At 39.2% G+C, this 17354-nt stretch overlaps 2 protein-coding genes across 5 annotated transcripts in view; one reads left to right on the top strand and one right to left on the bottom strand.

The window, feature by feature from the left end:
- Positions 1-3068, top strand: part of LOC5503046 — a 14075-nt gene extending 11007 nt beyond the window's left edge. For all 3 annotated transcript variants that reach the window (XM_032371346.2, XM_032371345.2, XM_048729690.1), the window contains one exon: positions 1391-3068. In XM_032371346.2, coding sequence (XP_032227237.1) covers positions 1391-2466 — 1076 coding nt within the window. In that variant the 3' untranslated portion in view covers positions 2467-3068. The remainder of the gene's footprint in view (positions 1-1390) is intronic.
- LOC5503049 (RNA-binding protein 25) lies at positions 3021-17354 on the bottom strand. 2 transcript variants are annotated; one of them, XM_048729691.1, is made up of 20 exons: positions 17039-17354; positions 14730-14794; positions 13516-13713; positions 13023-13080; positions 12841-12932; positions 12361-12438; positions 11810-11863; positions 11196-11280; positions 10995-11023; positions 10524-10607; positions 9171-9482; positions 8209-8372; positions 7339-7477; positions 6952-7050; positions 6400-6573; positions 5814-6053; positions 5242-5340; positions 4831-4878; positions 3915-3994; positions 3021-3155 (listed from the first exon to the last, which is right to left on the bottom strand). In XM_048729691.1, exons 1-20 carry the CDS (start codon positions 17232-17234, stop codon positions 3149-3151), a joined length of 2301 nt encoding a protein of 766 aa, XP_048585648.1. In that variant the 5' UTR covers positions 17235-17354; the 3' UTR covers positions 3021-3148. The 2 variants fall into 2 exon arrangements, with proteins under 2 accessions (XP_048585648.1, XP_001624176.2); XM_001624126.3 differs by having other exon boundaries at positions 3021-3994; positions 17039-17353.

Below are 17354 nucleotides of genomic sequence, written 5' to 3'. Positions count from 1 at the left end.
TGACGTATTATAACTTGCCATATTTCTGCCTTTCTTGTTATGTTCTGCTTTTGACTATTGCCCTGATTAATCTTTTCTTTAAGAAAGTTTAAGAAGTGCTTATTTGGTAGAGTCGTTAAATATCTCCTATTCTATAGATCGAAAGTTGATACTGCATTATTATCTGCGAGAAGCTGTTAAATATCTCCTATTCGTTTGATCGAAAGTTGATACTGCGAGAAGCTGGAACCAAAACCCTAATATTGTTAGTAATTGTCGAGACTAGCGCTCTGTAATGATGACAAAGTTGACACAATTCAGATTAAAGGAAACTTTTAGGAATTTAATAAGAGAAATCACACCTGCGAGATCAGTCTTGTGCTCATTTTGTCTCTGAGCAAATAGGAAGGAAAAATGAATCCAACTGAAAGATAGCTGTTTTCAGGATGGAAGTTATTGAAGACACTAACCATATGCTGACTCCAGTCTCGATATACTTTGGACGTTAAAATCAACATTTTTTTTTTTATAACGCTTTCCCTATCTGGAAATTTCATTCTTAATTTATATTTTCATTCAATATCAGCTGCGATAGTTAAATTACAAATCCTCAATTATTGCAAAATTTGTTCCCCTAACTAATGACAGTATCAAATCTCCATTCAACGGCTTTCCCTCCATGCAGATGCTTTATTACTTCCAAGTTATGCAGCGGCGTATAAGTTTGCTAGCCGGGCTAATGGGACGGGGATAGTTGAGTCAATATGGCCTACTTAGTACTTTACATAGCAAAGTAAAAGAGCGACACAGAAAGCTGAGGAGGGTATTGTTACTCCTATGAGAAACATCGCTGCGGGGGTTCGTCAGAGCAACCTGCAAGGCAAGTAGCAGTATTGCGACCGAAAGGAGCCATGGATACTGATGAATATCTATCAAATGTCGAATCTTTTGATAATCCATTAAAAGTTATTAATGTATGGTTTTTGCTTCGCTGGAGTTTATATATCACATTGATTCTTACAAATAATAAGTGCCCACGAGCATCTTTTGGTTACTGTCATTTGTTTTGCACTTACAACACTTTTGAAATGGCTGTAAATGTATGTCCACTCACAAACTTACAAGTGCCTTACGTTTCTGTTTTTAATTGATTTCTGGTTATCACTCCAGCTCTTTCTGTTAGACCACAGTCACTAGTCTTTATTAAAAGAGGCCAGTGGTATCTCACCTGAAGAGCGGTAGGTCATTCATATATGGTTCACTATAGTGTCCCTAATCCTAACCATTACTATAGTGAACGATATATGAAGAATCTACAGAGAGAGACCGGAGACCTGTTAGAAGGAAAGGTCATCACTTACCTCAATCTTTCAGATACGGTGTCGCTTACATCCCGACTTTTCTTGTCTAGGTGCCTTCAATCTTCGGCTGTTGGGGTTTAAAGATCAGCCTGTGGACCATTACGGTCGCACATTATGGCTTGCCTCTGGGTCGCACAAACACTGCTACGGGTCACAGCCCCAGTTCGCCATCCAGCTGGAGTACTTGAGGAGCTTCATGCGCGCGTATCCAGGCAGGCGAAAGTTCGGGCTCACCTTCCTGTCCGACCTCTGCCATCAGACTTTGAATCACGTGTCTACCGCCGATAAGGGCGTGGCCGACTTTCTTCGATCTCTGAAGCGGGACGGGCTACTGGAGAACACCATGTTTATCGTGATGGGCGACCATGGACCGAGGTTCGGTGGGACGAGAGAGACCACCCAGGGCAAGCTTGAGGAATCGTTGCCTTTCCTCGCCGTCCATCTGCCGGACTGGTTCAAACAGAAGTACACTAATGAAGTAAGGGAGCTCGAGGAAAACACGCGGGTACTGCTTTCTCCGTTTGATCTACACGCTACATTTCTTCACTTGATGCATTTTCCGTCTGGTGTACCCTCCAAAGACTCGACTCACGGCTCGTCGCTATTCGGTGCTCTTCCAAAAGGCCGCAGCTGCGCAAGCGCACGAGTCCCGGAGCACTTCTGTCCTTGTGTCGTGCGCCACAAGGTCGATCTCTCGCACGTGCACGCATTAGAGGCTGCGAAAAGCACGGTGCGAGAGATCAACAAGCGCCTGAGGAACGACACTGATGCAAGAATTCTTTGTAGAAATCTTACCCTTTCGCGAATTCTCGGCGCCAACCAAGTGACAACCTCTGCGAAGGTACAGACCTTCTCGAATATACAAGGCGGGATGGGTATTGGGATTGGTCGAGTCGTGTTTGACAAGGCACTAGCAAATACGGATTGTAGTTACGAGGTTAAATTCTCCGTGAGCCCTGGAGATGGGGTCTTTGAGAGTACGGTGACGGTAAACAACATCAGGATGTACCAGGTGTGGCCGAACATCAACAGAATCAATTCCTACAGCGACATGTCCAGGTGCATTTCAGACAAGAACCCTAGACTCAGGGACTTCTGTGTATGCTTTAGCCAATCACCAGCCTAATCCCACATGCTTTAGACAATCATCGGCCAGCAGTTGTGCAGAAAGCGCCCACTTTGATCTACAAACAGCGCCAACATCGTCCAGCATTGCTGTACAGACAGACCTGACATCGGCCAGCATTGTTGTTGTACAGAAAGCGCCCTGAGTTAGTACGTAGTTAATAGATAGTGGTATACTGTAAACCGTGTATAAGAAACTAGAATTTGACATCATGCAGGCTTAAATTGGATGTTTAAAGCACCCATTTTCTGTAAAGAACCTTATCAGGCAAGTGTGGATAAAAAGGGATTTTATGGCCCTATGTTTTGTTTAGCATTGATCAATATTTTTGAAGTCAGCAAGAATTATGACCAGTGATTGTTATTGTTCAGTGTTCCTGCCTGATTTGTGTATTCTGCCTGATTCTAGGTTCTCATACGAGGGTGTTCACTTAAACGTATAAAAATTGTACAAAATATATCGTAGTATACTACTAACCGTTTCACGGATTAAGTCGCTATAATTGAAATATGTTATCTAAAATGTTTAGAGAAAATAGTTAAAAATGCCAGGCACTATGTAAAATGATGTTTTATTGAATAAATTTCATACAGTAAAATTTACAAAGCATGAGAAATAAACCAAGCAAGGATGACTTAATACATCACATTAAAATAGACTAGACTATCTCAAAACTACGATTTCATATTCTGAAAAATACCAATAAGATATAGCGCCAATTAATGTCGGATCAGGTATATGCTTCGCATCATATCCACTCAATTGGATATAAAAAAAGGGAAATGTTACCCAGTCTTGTATTGGTACCAGGGCGGAAAGCTCTTGGAGCGAAAGCATATTAAGGACAATCAGTTCCTGTATCATGTTTTTCACAGGTTCCGTTGCCACGAAGCCTATTATTTACAGCATACATAAGACTTGTCTATTGTGGCTAGCACGATGTGGTACTTGCGGTGACTGTGCAGCTGTCTATCATTCTACTGTAGCTGACTGTCTAACAAAGTGCCACACTCTGTCAAGGTATGTTCAACCTGTCTTTTCTTTCCAGCACTGGGTTGTGTGTTTTACCTTTAGACAGTTAAATATTGTGTTCTATATGTCCTTTGTATTGAATGCACAGCAGAAAGGCATTTTGTCTAGCTGTCCAAAGGTGTGTTCTATTCTTCCTGTCCGACAGTGAGTTCTATTGTGTCTAGCTGTCCGGTAATGTGTCCTGTGTCTGGCTGTCTGTTGGTGTGTTCTAATGGCTGTCCGGCAGTGTTCTATCAAGTCTGACTGGTATCATGTCTTGCTTCTGACTGTATGCGGTATTGTCCAACTGTCTGGTAATATGTCCAGTGTCTAGCTGTCCGATGTCCCAGTGGTAGTTTGGGGTCCCATGCGTGGGACCAGCCCATTATGATGGAGTGAGTGCATGTGTGTGTATAGCTATCATCTACTTGACCAACCCAATCTTTTTGGCCTCTGTCTCGTAGATCAGCAGTCTCCACATCTTCACAACAAACACTTCAGCTTCCTCATCCAGCACCTGAAAAAGAACAGGCGTGAATACAGGCAAATTGTCATACAATAACCGTAAAAACAGGCATCTTGCCATTAAACAACCTTGAATACAGTCATCTTACCATGCAACCGTGAATGAAAAAAATCGTGATAGAACAGACTAAAGTTTGATTCCAGAAAGGATTAAGGAATGTGAAACCCTGGGAGGTATTTCAGTGCCTACAGGTAATCCTCCCTGCACATACATACACACCTAGTAAATAAGTCACGCCTACGCACTATTTAACAAGCATCCACTTGTTTAACCAATTGACTCCTGGCTATTTTTGAGCTGAATTTACAAAAAAAAAAAAAAAAAAAACAGACTGAAGCTCACCTAAATGCTGTCTTTTCTGAAACCAAATTGATTCCAAAATTGTTTACACTGCTATTCTGAGTCTGTATGACCTGGAATTGATTTGTTTGGCTTCGGGGTGAAAAGACTGGCCCTCCCCTCGTGAATTTGCCCCCGAATCTCCCAGAATTGCATCCAAGTGGTTTCAGAAGCTTTCAGAAGCTATTTGTGTCTTGAGTTGTGTTTGCTGATCTCTCTCTCTTGTGTGGTATTTTGAGCGTTTCGTTGAGAGGGGTGACTGCTTTTCTTTCCTAGAGTAGTTGCTGTCACCTTGGTTGAATGCATATCTTCAAGACAATTTATCCCTTAGACTGATGCCTGAGTATCTTCATGTTGTTGTGTTTATTTTGCATTTATGAATTTTTTGGGTTGTGGGTACTTCTCAAGGCCGGTACAGGCCGTTTGAGGGGTCAATGTGTTGAAAAGTCAGTATAAACCTACACAATACTTATGGTTAGTGAACATACCATGGATACGTCATCTAATATACTTTTTGGAGGGCTTCCCGATAAAACCTGAAAGATGAGAAGGAAGGAAGTCAGGGATGAATAACGGAATGCACAACAGGAAATGAATTGTGTCTTTACATGGTTTGCAGCATTGACAACAAATCCCTCCTTTGATACCGTTATTGTAATTCCATGGTAATTAATTTGAACTGAAGAAAGACTTTGATAATTAGGAGGTGTGGAGGAGGACTGGAAAAGACATGTCATTTTCTTTGGTGAGCCAATCTCCGTCACGTTACCATAATTTGATAAAAGTTCGTGACTTTTTACTGACCAGAACAAATGGGGCTGTACCCAGGTTTTTCGAAAATCTGAATTGTATAATGGCAACAATTATAAAATGGGTCTTAATATATTTTTCACAATTACCTTTGAACATATAAATTCTGTTAGCGTGGGCTCCTCCTCACCGATGTATTCTACAATCTTCTTGTTGATCCAGGGCCGTATCCTTCGTTCTACTAATGTCTGGAAGAATCAGGTTTAATAAATGGTTAAACAAGACGTCATAGAATTGATATGGGGGACACCATCTTAAGATGCTATTGATTTCATACTTACACATTCAATTGTGTGGCATGGTACAGCATATAAAACAATGTAAACTGCCTTGTATTATTCACGAAGAGTTTACAATTGTTGACAACAGAAAGGCAGCATTATCCATGAGTGACAGGAGCAACATACTCACGCATGGTGGGACATGGTAGAAGGATGCGTCCACCTGCACGATCCCTAGAAAGCAAAGTTCACTCACCTCTCCATTCAACCATCCAGCGTTTAAAGGTGTGGAGTTGTAGAGCCCCTCCCAGCCCCCATATTTCATTTTCAGTACACATACCTCAAAGACGCCTCTTTTGGGTTCCCAGAATTGCGAAGTTTCTGCAAACGCCCAGGACGCCATAGAACACATGAAGTCTTTACCACGAGACTAAACATACCTGATCGACGATGCTCCACTCGAGGTTATATGCAAATAGCTCGTCCTTAGCGGTGGGAATGCGTTCAATGAGAGATTTTATAGAGCGTTTCTTATCCTCTGCGCTCTGTGATTCTGCGTTACCGGATTCCTCTTCGTAGTCGAGGGGGACCAGCTTGCGGCGGCCAGATGGTTCCTGGCTTGCTTCCTCATCACCCTCACCAAATACTGCTTCCAGCTTTTTACGATCGCCTGCCACAGGCTGCAAGCGAATTATCAGAACTCAAGAGGGTCGGCTAGACAGGCTAACATAGTTGATGTATAACAATTGCCATTAAAAACAACGATAACCGTGAAAGCCCCAGGAATTGGGAAGTGATAAAAAGAGAGCACTAATCAACTCTGCTGATCTTCATAGACACACATCCCACATTGGAGTAAAGGAATAAAGCTATGTACATACACCCGTCAACCAGTACTCAATTTAAGCAAGAACCCAAGCTAACCTCAAATGCTGATAAGTAAAGTAGAACTTTGGAAAAAAAAATTAAAAAAGGTACGCTCTTAGGAAAATCGAGCCCCGAAATTATCCAGCCAATAAGCTTTACCAGGTTCGAAGATAATTTCATTTCGAAGCCAAAGGTCTTCTTGGCAGGTGGTTCTGACTCAGAGTCCATCCCATTCTCTGAGTCGTGATGTGATCTTTTCGGAGGAGGACCTGCCACTGGTTGAACCGGAGTAAGGTCTGGACTGGGAGAACGCACTTTTGGTGCTGTCTCGATCTTAGGGGTAAAAAACAATTAGTGATTATCATCATTGAAAAGACGTGATTGTGCATATAACGGCCAGGCATGATTCAAACTATTTCTAGGTTTCCCAAGGTTGTTAACAGGTTTCCCAAGGTTTAAAAAGGTTCCCAATGTCTTAAACAGTTTCCCAATGTCTAAAACAGTTTCCCAAGGCCTTAAGCAGGTTTCCCAAGGCCTTCAACAGGTTTTCCAATGTCTTTAACAGGTTTCTAAAGGTCTTGACCGACATAACATGACCATGGAATTCTTTATGAAGCACATGCCAACCAAACTGCGATTTTCCCATGATAAATAGCTAAATTTCTTAAAACATTGTATTGGTGACACGGTAGCACGGGCAGCACTACATACATGAGCGGGAGCAGGCTGAAAAGTCGGTTGTAGTTTGGGTTTAAATCCATCACTAGAATCTTCTTCCTCTCGTTCACTTTCTCGAGATACTTGCATCGGCTGTAGGGAAAAGCAAACAACACGCTGTCCTTTAAATCAATTGAGCTCTTTACCATTGGTGTGCCTGGGGGTTTGAATAGCTATAACCTTCATAAAGAGTAAAGCCCCTTTCAAAAGAGGCAAGATGTTCTAACAAGAAGGTCTAACATATATGTCATTTACATTATTTTGCACCAAACTATGTTTTGTTACGTACCGTAGCACTTCAAAATGAACTTTAATTTTTTATTGAAAAAGGAATGATCTAAAGACAAAAATATGGTGCCTTGATAAAAACCTCTGCCGTACCTCATTGTCATCCTCAGCGGGCATGTCTACAAGCCGTTTACGAATTTCCTCGATCTCCTCCAGCTCTCGTTGACGATCCCGTTCATCTGACTCCATCTCGGCCTCGCGGTCACGACGCCGTCTGTTCATCGAACTGCTCCTGTTATAACAAAATTCTTTTTGATCTCCTTAACATTTCATTGTGTTCGTAGGACTCACAAGCTAAGGTCTTTAAATACAAAAAAATATATATGCTGACAGAAAAACCTACTCATGGTACAAAGTATACATTCAAGCCATACAACCATAAAGGTAAATTGTCGTTATTGACTGACATTTTTAACAATTGGCCTCTAAATACAAGGAAGACGTACTGACCAAAAAATCAACGCAAGATAAAGAGTACTCATTTAAGCCATGTAACCGTTAAAGCTAAACTGAAGTGTCTGTTCAAATTGATCATAAAGCTTTCATTGTGTTTTGTGCGCTCTCAGATTTTATTGACCAACATTTTCATCCAGTGATTGTAACTATCCCACTTTGTGTACACAAGTTAAAAACAGGCTAAGTTCAAGCGTCATTAGCCGGTTTCAATACAAACCATGCAAATGAATCAAATCAATTGTTTCATCTTCATTTGCATGCATTTGCATTGAATACGGCTTATGGATAATACAACATTTGAACTTACAGTAGTATTAGAGTTAGTAGGAAGTTATCCGAGTAGGAATGACCAAAAATTAGTCTATAGGAAACTCCAAATCAGTTGAAGATAGCAAGTCAGTCAGAGTTAGAAGAGTTTGAGTTTATATGAGTTAACGTGGTTCCAATGTTTTGCCATGTGGTGTTTGCTATTTAATTGTTCATTGCAACTTGCAATGTCTGACTTACTTGTAATATTTGGGATCATCTCTGTTGTCATCATAGTCTTCTAGGAATTCCAAGAGGTGTTTTCTCTCTCGTGCCTGTTCATCCTTTATCTCCTGCTCTTTTTCTTGTTCTCTGTCGTACTCTCGCGCCTTCTTACGTTCACGCTGCTCCCACACCTTTAACCTCTGTAACAAAGACAGCAGCACAAGTTGGTTCTCAAGAATACGAATGCAGTACAATATACTGTACAGTGGTTTGTATGTACCTTTATCAAGCAGTCATTTTTCGCAAGAGTAGCGATCGTTGCTTGATGGAAGTATATAATAATCTCAACATTTCAATGAAAAGGACATAGTGGTTTATTGCAATCCTAACTAATTTTTCCTATTCGAAACATTTATAGAGAGAGGCTATAATGCAACTCCAAAGTTTTTGAATTTTTGGTGTATTTTCCTTCACTTAGATGCTCGGGCTAAAGCTACAAATCTCAATGACACTTAACAAAAAATCAGATCAAAATATTAAGTATCATTATTTTGTTTGTTATAATTTTCCAAGTACTTTAGAAATTTTCTGCCTTTTTTGATATGGTTTGAAACAGTTTTACATCATGTCAGGGAAAAGCAAATATTTTGGGACATTGTTTCCAGACTACAGAATGGTGGTTGGCTTGATTGCTGGCCCCACCTCTGTAGACTCATTAATTAATCCTGCAATCTGATTGGCTCATTGAGCAGCAGTCGTGATACTTCATTGTGTCTCTTTTTAAAACCTTTAAAGCAGCAGCTCGCCTAAATCGGACTATAGCTATAGAGCCCATGTATGCCTGACACAGGATCACAATCTCAAGGGTCTATATAAGAGAGTGAACTAGAAAAAGATATTCATCACAGTGTTTACAGCAGATAATGCTTATAGGAGTAAGGCTTTTCAAATTAACAGAATTATACAGTATCTATGTAAAGTAGACAGAAGTAACTCACTTCATAGTATGCCTGATCTCGTTCCCGAAGCTTCCTTTCCTGCCGACGCTTCTCAGCCAATTCCTCCTCGTCCAAATCCCTGTCACGATCCTTCTCACGCTCGGGACTTTTCTCACGAGTCCTGTCACGCTCACGATCACGAGACCTTTCTCTGTCACGTGATCTCTCTCGCTCCCTTGATCTAGGTCTTTTCTCACGCTCTTCACTGCGTCTCTCTCGTTTGGATTCCCGTGATGATGACGACTTCCTGTCCTCTCTATCCTTGTCCTTGTCTCTGTCTTTCTTTTCTTCTTCTCGTTTTTTATCTTCTTTCTGAAAGTAGAAAAGACACAGAAAAATGTTTGCCAGTTTGATAAACAAAAACAAACTAGAAGCCTCATTGATGGTGGGCTTCCGTAGAGTGCAAGAGCAAGGTGGGTTGTTTGGCATGCTTAGGGTGGAGTTGACCTATTGAAAATGGCATCATCTGTTAGTCTACTCCATCTAAGATGTTGTTGGTTTGGCGTCACCTGCTCTGATGCAATTCTTTAATCTTCCTTTATTTTCTTTATCTCGGTTCTCGCTCCATCATAGCCACACTTGCACAATGCATTTCAATTATAGGAAATTTTATTATCTACCATATAGAGTAATGCTGTGGATACAAGAGTTAGTTTCTATCTTTACCAAAGAACCTTCACAGTATTAAAATGACTAAGACATTAGCAAATCAAACATCACTATTTGCAATTTAGAAAGAAAATTGGAAAAAAAAAAGAAAAAAAGAGGAACACTGAAAGTTGTGAGATTTCTCTTTCGCTTTATTCAAAAGGGTCTACATTCCTGCACTTACCTTAGAGGAGTCAGCAAAAAAATGTCAGACATCTTAAACCTTGTTTCATTTCCTTGGTTAAATAAATTTGATAGCGGCAAAGCTCTACTTGCGAGTTCAAATCATTACGGATTATAAAATTGTGTAATGACTCACCACTCCTAAGGGCCCCATGAAGGATGGCTACCACGAAACTGGAATTAACGTTGGCCAGCTGATTAATCAATTATTTAAGCTCTTTTATAAGGGCTTGACTAATTTAGAATATAAATTTTGATTCAGGAAGCCAAGCTGAGTACGATCACAGGTTACCTAAACCTATCATAAAAAGTTTTTTGGTAGTTTTTGTTATTTTTTATTTCTCACTCATTCAACATCCCAAATAATCCTTAAAGTGTTTTGGTCCAGCTAATGTGATGCATTGTTTTGTAGGCTGTTAAACCTAGTCTATGGATAAATACATTATTCAAACAAAGAACACAAGTTGGACCAATGCACTTTAAGGCTCTAACAATGCCTTGTTTCATAGGGCTGACACTCACTCGGTAGGAATCCCTGAAGCTACGGATCTCCTTGGACACCAGGGATTTCTTGGCATTGTCCATATCCAGGCCATCAAGGTTTTCCTGTTAAAAAGACATACATGGATTCTTATTCATACATGTCAAAAAGATAGTGATTATACAATGGGCAAAAGAGCTATGATCGGTGAATTATAAAAAAGTGAGTTTTTGGGATTGAGGGAAGGATGGAAAAAGGACTGTTAATCATGCACACAAAATATGTGTGGCACAAGGCATTATAGGAAAATATGCTAGATTTTCTTACACGCCATACAGGGAGTTAAAGGAGGTTAACAAAGCAATTTCACTTTTGCATGCCCACCCTCTCATGAACTAAAAAAAATATGCAATTATGGATTATGGTTTCAGAATTCTACCCATAAATAATTAGACAGATAAACAAAAAAACAAAAACAAATAAAAATGAAAGAAAGAATGAAAGAAACTTACCTCTTTACCACTATGAGAGGGCCTGACATCTGTTGGTAAAACAACAAAACTCAGCAACAACAACAAAAAAAGTACAAACAGCACTACATTAGAACTGTTCTCCCATGTTTTCTAAAACAAAATAGCATCCTGGCAAAAACCAACTCGTGTACAACTATCATTGGGAGCTGTACAATAAGTTTAATAGCACAAGTGACTTACATGATGGGTCAAACTTGCCGCTAAGTGTATTTGCATTGTCTGCTAGAAGACTGTCTAGGGTTCTCTTGCATCTCTGATCTTCTTTCTGTACAATTACAGTAAAGACATGATATTAAGATCTTTCAGGGGCAGATTCATTTCTGATCATCTTTCTACACAATTAAAGAAGCATTGTCACCAGTTTACTTCCAGAGGTCCGACGGAAACCTAAACCGTTAAAAGACAAAAGAATCTATTTGAATCCGAAATATTTAACAGGCCATCTGCTCTTAATCATCGATCACATCCTCAAAGAAACTTCCAATAGACACACTGCTACACTCAATATTTTGAAATATTATTCGCAATTTCAGTTAAAAATCATCGGAGATTGTTGCGTAATCGACCGGGAGTAAACTGGTGACAATGTGGCTTTAAAGACATGATGAGATCTTTCACAGGTGGATTCAAGGGTGGGGTCTATTAGTCAAATTGATGATTGATGTGATAAGTGCAAATTTCTGGTATACTCTTTGTACCCCCTTTCATTCTTGTGCCTTTGTATGAATGTCTGGATCTGACACTGTCTTCTCAGAATGTTAATAATTCAAGACACCATATTGTCATCAACTTACCAGTGTGGCATCGTCTAGATCATCATCATCATCCGCCTCACCATCCTCTCGCTTCTAAAACAATAGGAACAGATTCGTAATGTATTCTGTGTTACATTTTAGACAAACAGTATCATCAAGATTGTGCCTAAATAGGGCTTTCAAGATATTTCATTCTTTTTCTTTTTATGGCCAGAAATATTTTTTTCTCTATCAGACAGATACTGTAACAGAAGAGGGCTTTCCATTCACTGAAACTAGGGCAGAAAATTGTGCTTATGTGAATTTGATTTGTTAAGACAGTTGGAAAGGTTCGTCTTTGCCAATAAATTTGTTTTCTCATTAAAATAGTCAACCAAGTTTGAAATGCCACCTTTTAAAGCACATAAAGTAAAAAAAAAAGCACATGAAAGCATTTTCCAATTTAATGTTTACGATTTTTTCCCAATTTTCAGTTCCCATTGTTAACGGCCTAATAAAAGAATAGCCCTAATCTATAGTAGAGGTCCCCCTTCGTTCAGAGCACATGTAATCACAATGAGCACTCTAAACTCAATGCTCTAGCCTCATACCTTCTCTCCTTTTCTATCTTCTTTTTTCTTTGCTTTATACTCGTCAAGCAAGGTCTTTGTCTTGGCATCAACTTTGACCTGGCAATAAAGGCACAATCAGACATCAGAATGAATAGAACCATTTCTTCCAGGACTTACAGTACTTACTAGCGGCAGAGCTTTCTTGTCCAGAAATAGTGCAGATATTTTTTCTCTAGTGAAAAAGCTTCTCCCACACAATTTAAACTTACAAATAAGATATGTTACATTCCCTTCTCTGCTAACCCTTTTTATAAAAAGTCCACCAATGCAAAACATATAGGTGGAATACTGAAGTAGGATATGGAGTGGGATAAGGAGGTAACCAGTTGGCCCAATTTGTCTGAGGAAGAGGCATGGCCTGTTGGTGTAGTACTGTAGATCTAATGATATGGAAAGCTTGAAATTATGCAAGGTATGGCATGGAGGGAAGTCTACAGTAAAGTAAAAAAACCCACTCACCACCAGGCTTTTGTCGCCAACTTGTAAGTTATGTAGAAGTCGAATAGCTCTCAGACTTGCTTCAGGGTCGGAGTACTCACAGAAACCAAATGCTGTGGAAAATCAACAAAGATCATTTGAGATTTCTTAACAAATAACCCACATCACCAGTTAATGTAAGCTTGGGGGGATACCACACTTACCTTGTAATTTGCCATTTGCCCCTTGAACACGCTTCCAGCTCACAACTATTCCACATTTCTATAAGAAACATGTATTTTAGAAATTTACAGAAACAACAACAGGGTTTGTTTGATGCTTTAGGCATGTTTGTTTTATGACCACTTACTGGGTAGATGGACAAAACGGGTATGGATTACAAGGTGTTGTAGGTGACAAGTAGCGCTTGGTAACTGCCTAAGCAAAATTTGAGTTGCCACTAGAAACAGTGGAAAAGGCCAAGACCTTGAAACCTCTGTAATTTCTTTTTTAGCACTCTTTACAAATCTTTTATTTGACTGCATCCATTTCAATCTGATGATTTGAGAATGCTATAGCTATATTTTTTTTTCAAATCTCTAAAAAAACAAAGTATAAAAATTTCTTTATAGATGAGTTTTATAGATTTCTTCTCATAATTTGTTTAGAAAAACTCAACGTTATCAAGGACAAAGGTGTGACTGACAGCTCTCTTACCATTAATATTTGTCTTATCATTGCATCCGAGGCACGCTCTGTAATGTTCCCCACAAACACTGTGGTTGTAGGGTTCGGTGTTTGATTCTGTTGCTCTTTTCCATCTTTGGGTGTATTCAAAAGACCAGTCTTCCTGTACGGCTGGCTTTTGGCTGATATAGTTGCACTAGTGGTCGGTGGCAACTGGGAGATGGGTGTCTAAGCAAAATGAGATGTAGTTGTTTAGGGTTCTTAAGGGTTGGGGATCTGCATATTGAAGTTCACACTGTTGCATTAACTTACAGCGCAATCCGTAAAATAATTAACCATATGAAATATGTGCAGAATGTTTCTTTTCTACTGACGAATCATTACCCATTAACATTACGCCATTAACATTGTGTTGTTTTGATAAGACAAGAAAATATTAAAAGCCGACTCGCTTTCTTAATTTGCATATGGCATACAACAAACTTAAATAATTCCTAATGGCAAGAGAATGCTGAGAGGACTAAGAGAGGTCTGTTAGATGCGCGAGTTTAGTAACAAGCAAGAACTGTCATATTGTTGTCGTCACTGTTAATATGTCATTGTGTTGTTTGTTAACATGTTGTTGTGTCTTTTGTTATTGCAAAGACAAAAAGAGTCGACTTGCTTTCTTAGTTTGCATACGGCTCAAACTAATTTGTCGATTGCAACTCTGTAAGTTATCAAGTATTTTTTAATATTGACTAAACAAAATGTAAAAATTCGGATTGCTCTCTTTTCAGGATCTTGTCCTTCTAAATTCAACATAGGGTACGCCACCTACCGATTTTAAGTATATTTTTTCTGGGACAGGATTAATAAAAACCTTCCAAATATCAATGACATTCTTTCAAACTTTAAGAGTGTTCTTCCAAATTTCTAGAAACGATATTTAAATTATTAGAATGTTCTCTATCAAACTTCAAGAAAACAATCTTCCAAAGAACGATCTTCTGAACTTTCCCAATTATAGATAACTACTGTATCTTCCGAACTTTTTTAGCCTTTTTTTTAATTTGAAGGGAACAAACTTCTGAATTTAAAATAACGTTCTTCCGATTGTGTGGAACACGATCATTTTCGAACAATATAACAAAGCTCATTCCCTCATTATTAACAAGATCGTCCCCTCATTATAGAAAAAGCATTCACTGATCTTCCAGATTTGCCCCAAAACGTTTTTCACTAGTGTACGTCATTGTGCCTACCATTCCTGGAGGAGCATTTCCCATAAGACCTTGTGGTTTCGTGCTCACTAACGGTTTTGGAGCAGCTGTAATGAAAGGAAACAATTCTGGTAAGCCATCATAACTAAACAGAAGTCCAATAGACTGAAAGATATAATTTCCAATCCAAATTGTGCAATTCCAGAAAACATCCCCCCCCCCCCCCACAGATAGATAGATAGTTTAGTTTGTTCAATAATAGCTTGCCTATTCGTAAAGTCGGTTCTCGCATGATTTTACTTCAGTTTTACTAGTATGTAAATTCAAACACGGCGGTGAAAGCGTTTCGTATTAGTGAATTATATGGCATCAAAGCGGAAGAATTCAACTCTTCATTGTAGTTCACATGCCAATTTTAAGCCAGAAGTAGACTTTTGACACTATTTGATGTGAACCTTTGATATTCTGCAATCCGTAATTTCGCCGATTGAAGACAATAGGAATGTCACACATTCTCTCACATCAAGGACTTTTTTTAGTCAGTTGACAAATCTAAAACCAAACCCGGGGACACACTTTACGAACATGCGCCTAAATGGCTTTCGAATCTCTATTTACTACTTTTGGAAATAAAGTTTTATTACAAAAGACAACAACAAAAAGAAATAAAAAAGTTGATGTCATAGAAAGTGTTTGTTTATGTTTTGACTGCGTTGTCAATGTTCTTTTGGTAGTGGTGCGTTTTGACACTCTCCTTTATTTCGTAACTAAAGAAAACGTTATCGCTCAAAAAAGAGGTTTCCCTGAGGTTTTTGAGAATACCCAAGAACTACATATTGAAATTAAGACATTACTTCTTGTTCGACATTTAAAATTTTCCTTGTCCACGTAAATTTAATTCTTCATTTTATCTTATCACAAGAAAAGCTTGCGTCGATATGTGTTGGAAATATTAAGTACTGTACCGAAACAGAAAAGTGATGTTTCTTTTGGTTTCGGCAGTATTTACAAACATCGCTCGAGCCGTTTCGAACGCTCAACGGAGCGCCACATTGTTTGCCCAAGCATGTTGCTTGTTGATCTCATGTCACGTATGTTATCAGAATTCAGTCAAATAAGTAAGTTTATTGTTAGCGAAAAATCATCTACAGCCATTTATTTACTAGCACTAGGTTTGGCGATTTGGCAATGTTCTGATCATTCGAGCACTTGACTGGGTTCTCGGCAAAATGTTGTTGTTTTTAGTTTGAAAACGGGTTACGCTCTTCTTTAAAAATAACGAAAAAGTAGCATTTGTTTAGTACTTTATTTCGGATCTTTTCAGAGCTTTCGGTCGATGCTAGTTTTACGTAAATATCTACGAAATCTCGATTTTGTTGTTAGAGAACTGTTACTTATCCGAGTAATCAAGCGTTGGGTTGAGTTTTGCTATTATGCGTTCTGGTCACACCACTGTACACTTCAATTACTTCCCACACAATAAACTGCATAACAAAGGAAAATTCCACGCAGTGAGTGGACTCCACTCACTAGTTTTCCACGCAGTAAAAGTGCGTGGATCGCATGCAGAACCCACTCAGAATCCACGCCAAATCCACGTTGGTAAATGTTAAAATACATTCAGTCTGTACTGTATTATCGGACACTTAAGATTTATGCTAAAATATCTTGGGTGCTAAACACAATTGAATCTTAGAAATTACTGACTATTAGTATCTACAGAAATAGCGGCCAAATAGCATCCTGGGAGATCAACAACAAAATGGCGGATTCGCCGAGCGACTTTCATCACGATCGGTAAATCTTGGACTTTTTTACGGCTTCTTTTTGTCCTTTGCGTATTGAAGTCAAAGAGAGGATTTCAATCGGCACTTTGTGGTGCGTGAGCGTAAATTATTTTTAGTTTTGTAAAACAATAAACACTTGTAAAAAGCTTCGAAATACATGTTTTCTGAAAGTTGTTTCTTCGACTCGATGGGTAATTTTTCAGCGTGTTTTCCTATTTTTGAGTTATATATGATTTTTTGGGATGACCGATAATAGGGCACTGTCTGCTAATAGGTACCACCACCTTATATTATGACTATACAAGACGACAACAATACCACACCAAAATAACATTAAAAATCGAGAATATGAGAAACCTATCAAACTATAATTTTATAATGAAACATTTGGATTTTTTAAGGTATTCAAAACGAAATTTGGGTAAACTTGTTTGCTTCCAAGCAAAGATAACGAAAGCACGTGCTATGATCTAATAAGATCTAAACTCGCACAAAATTCTTCTAGACTTTGTCAGGAACTTATTCGCAGAGTAAGTCTCTACTCGACATGATCAGACTGAGTACCTGTTAATGTAGCTGGCATCGGCGGAGGAGGTGCAAAGCCTGGAAGACCGGTGAACGATGGGGGAACGGGTGGTGGAGGAAGGCCCGGGGGTAGGCCACTAACAGCCGGCATTCCAGGCGGTAGATTCAGCCCCAATGGCGGAATATTCATTTGAGGAAGCCCTGGTATTTGTGGCTGCGTTTGCTGGTACGACATTTGTATTGATGGGCCAGGATCCGTAAACTATTTCGGGGTAAGTTTGTTCAACACGGATAATCTAAAATGGCGGACAGAGATTCCTCAAGGATCCTCGTTTTGAAGAGTTCGGTCGCTAGT

The sequence above is a fragment of the Nematostella vectensis genome, chromosome 7, assembly GCF_932526225.1.
Source record: "Nematostella vectensis chromosome 7, jaNemVect1.1, whole genome shotgun sequence".
Classification (NCBI taxonomy): Eukaryota; Metazoa; Cnidaria; class Anthozoa; order Actiniaria; family Edwardsiidae; genus Nematostella; species Nematostella vectensis.
This window is presented reverse-complemented; position numbering and strand designations above follow the sequence as displayed.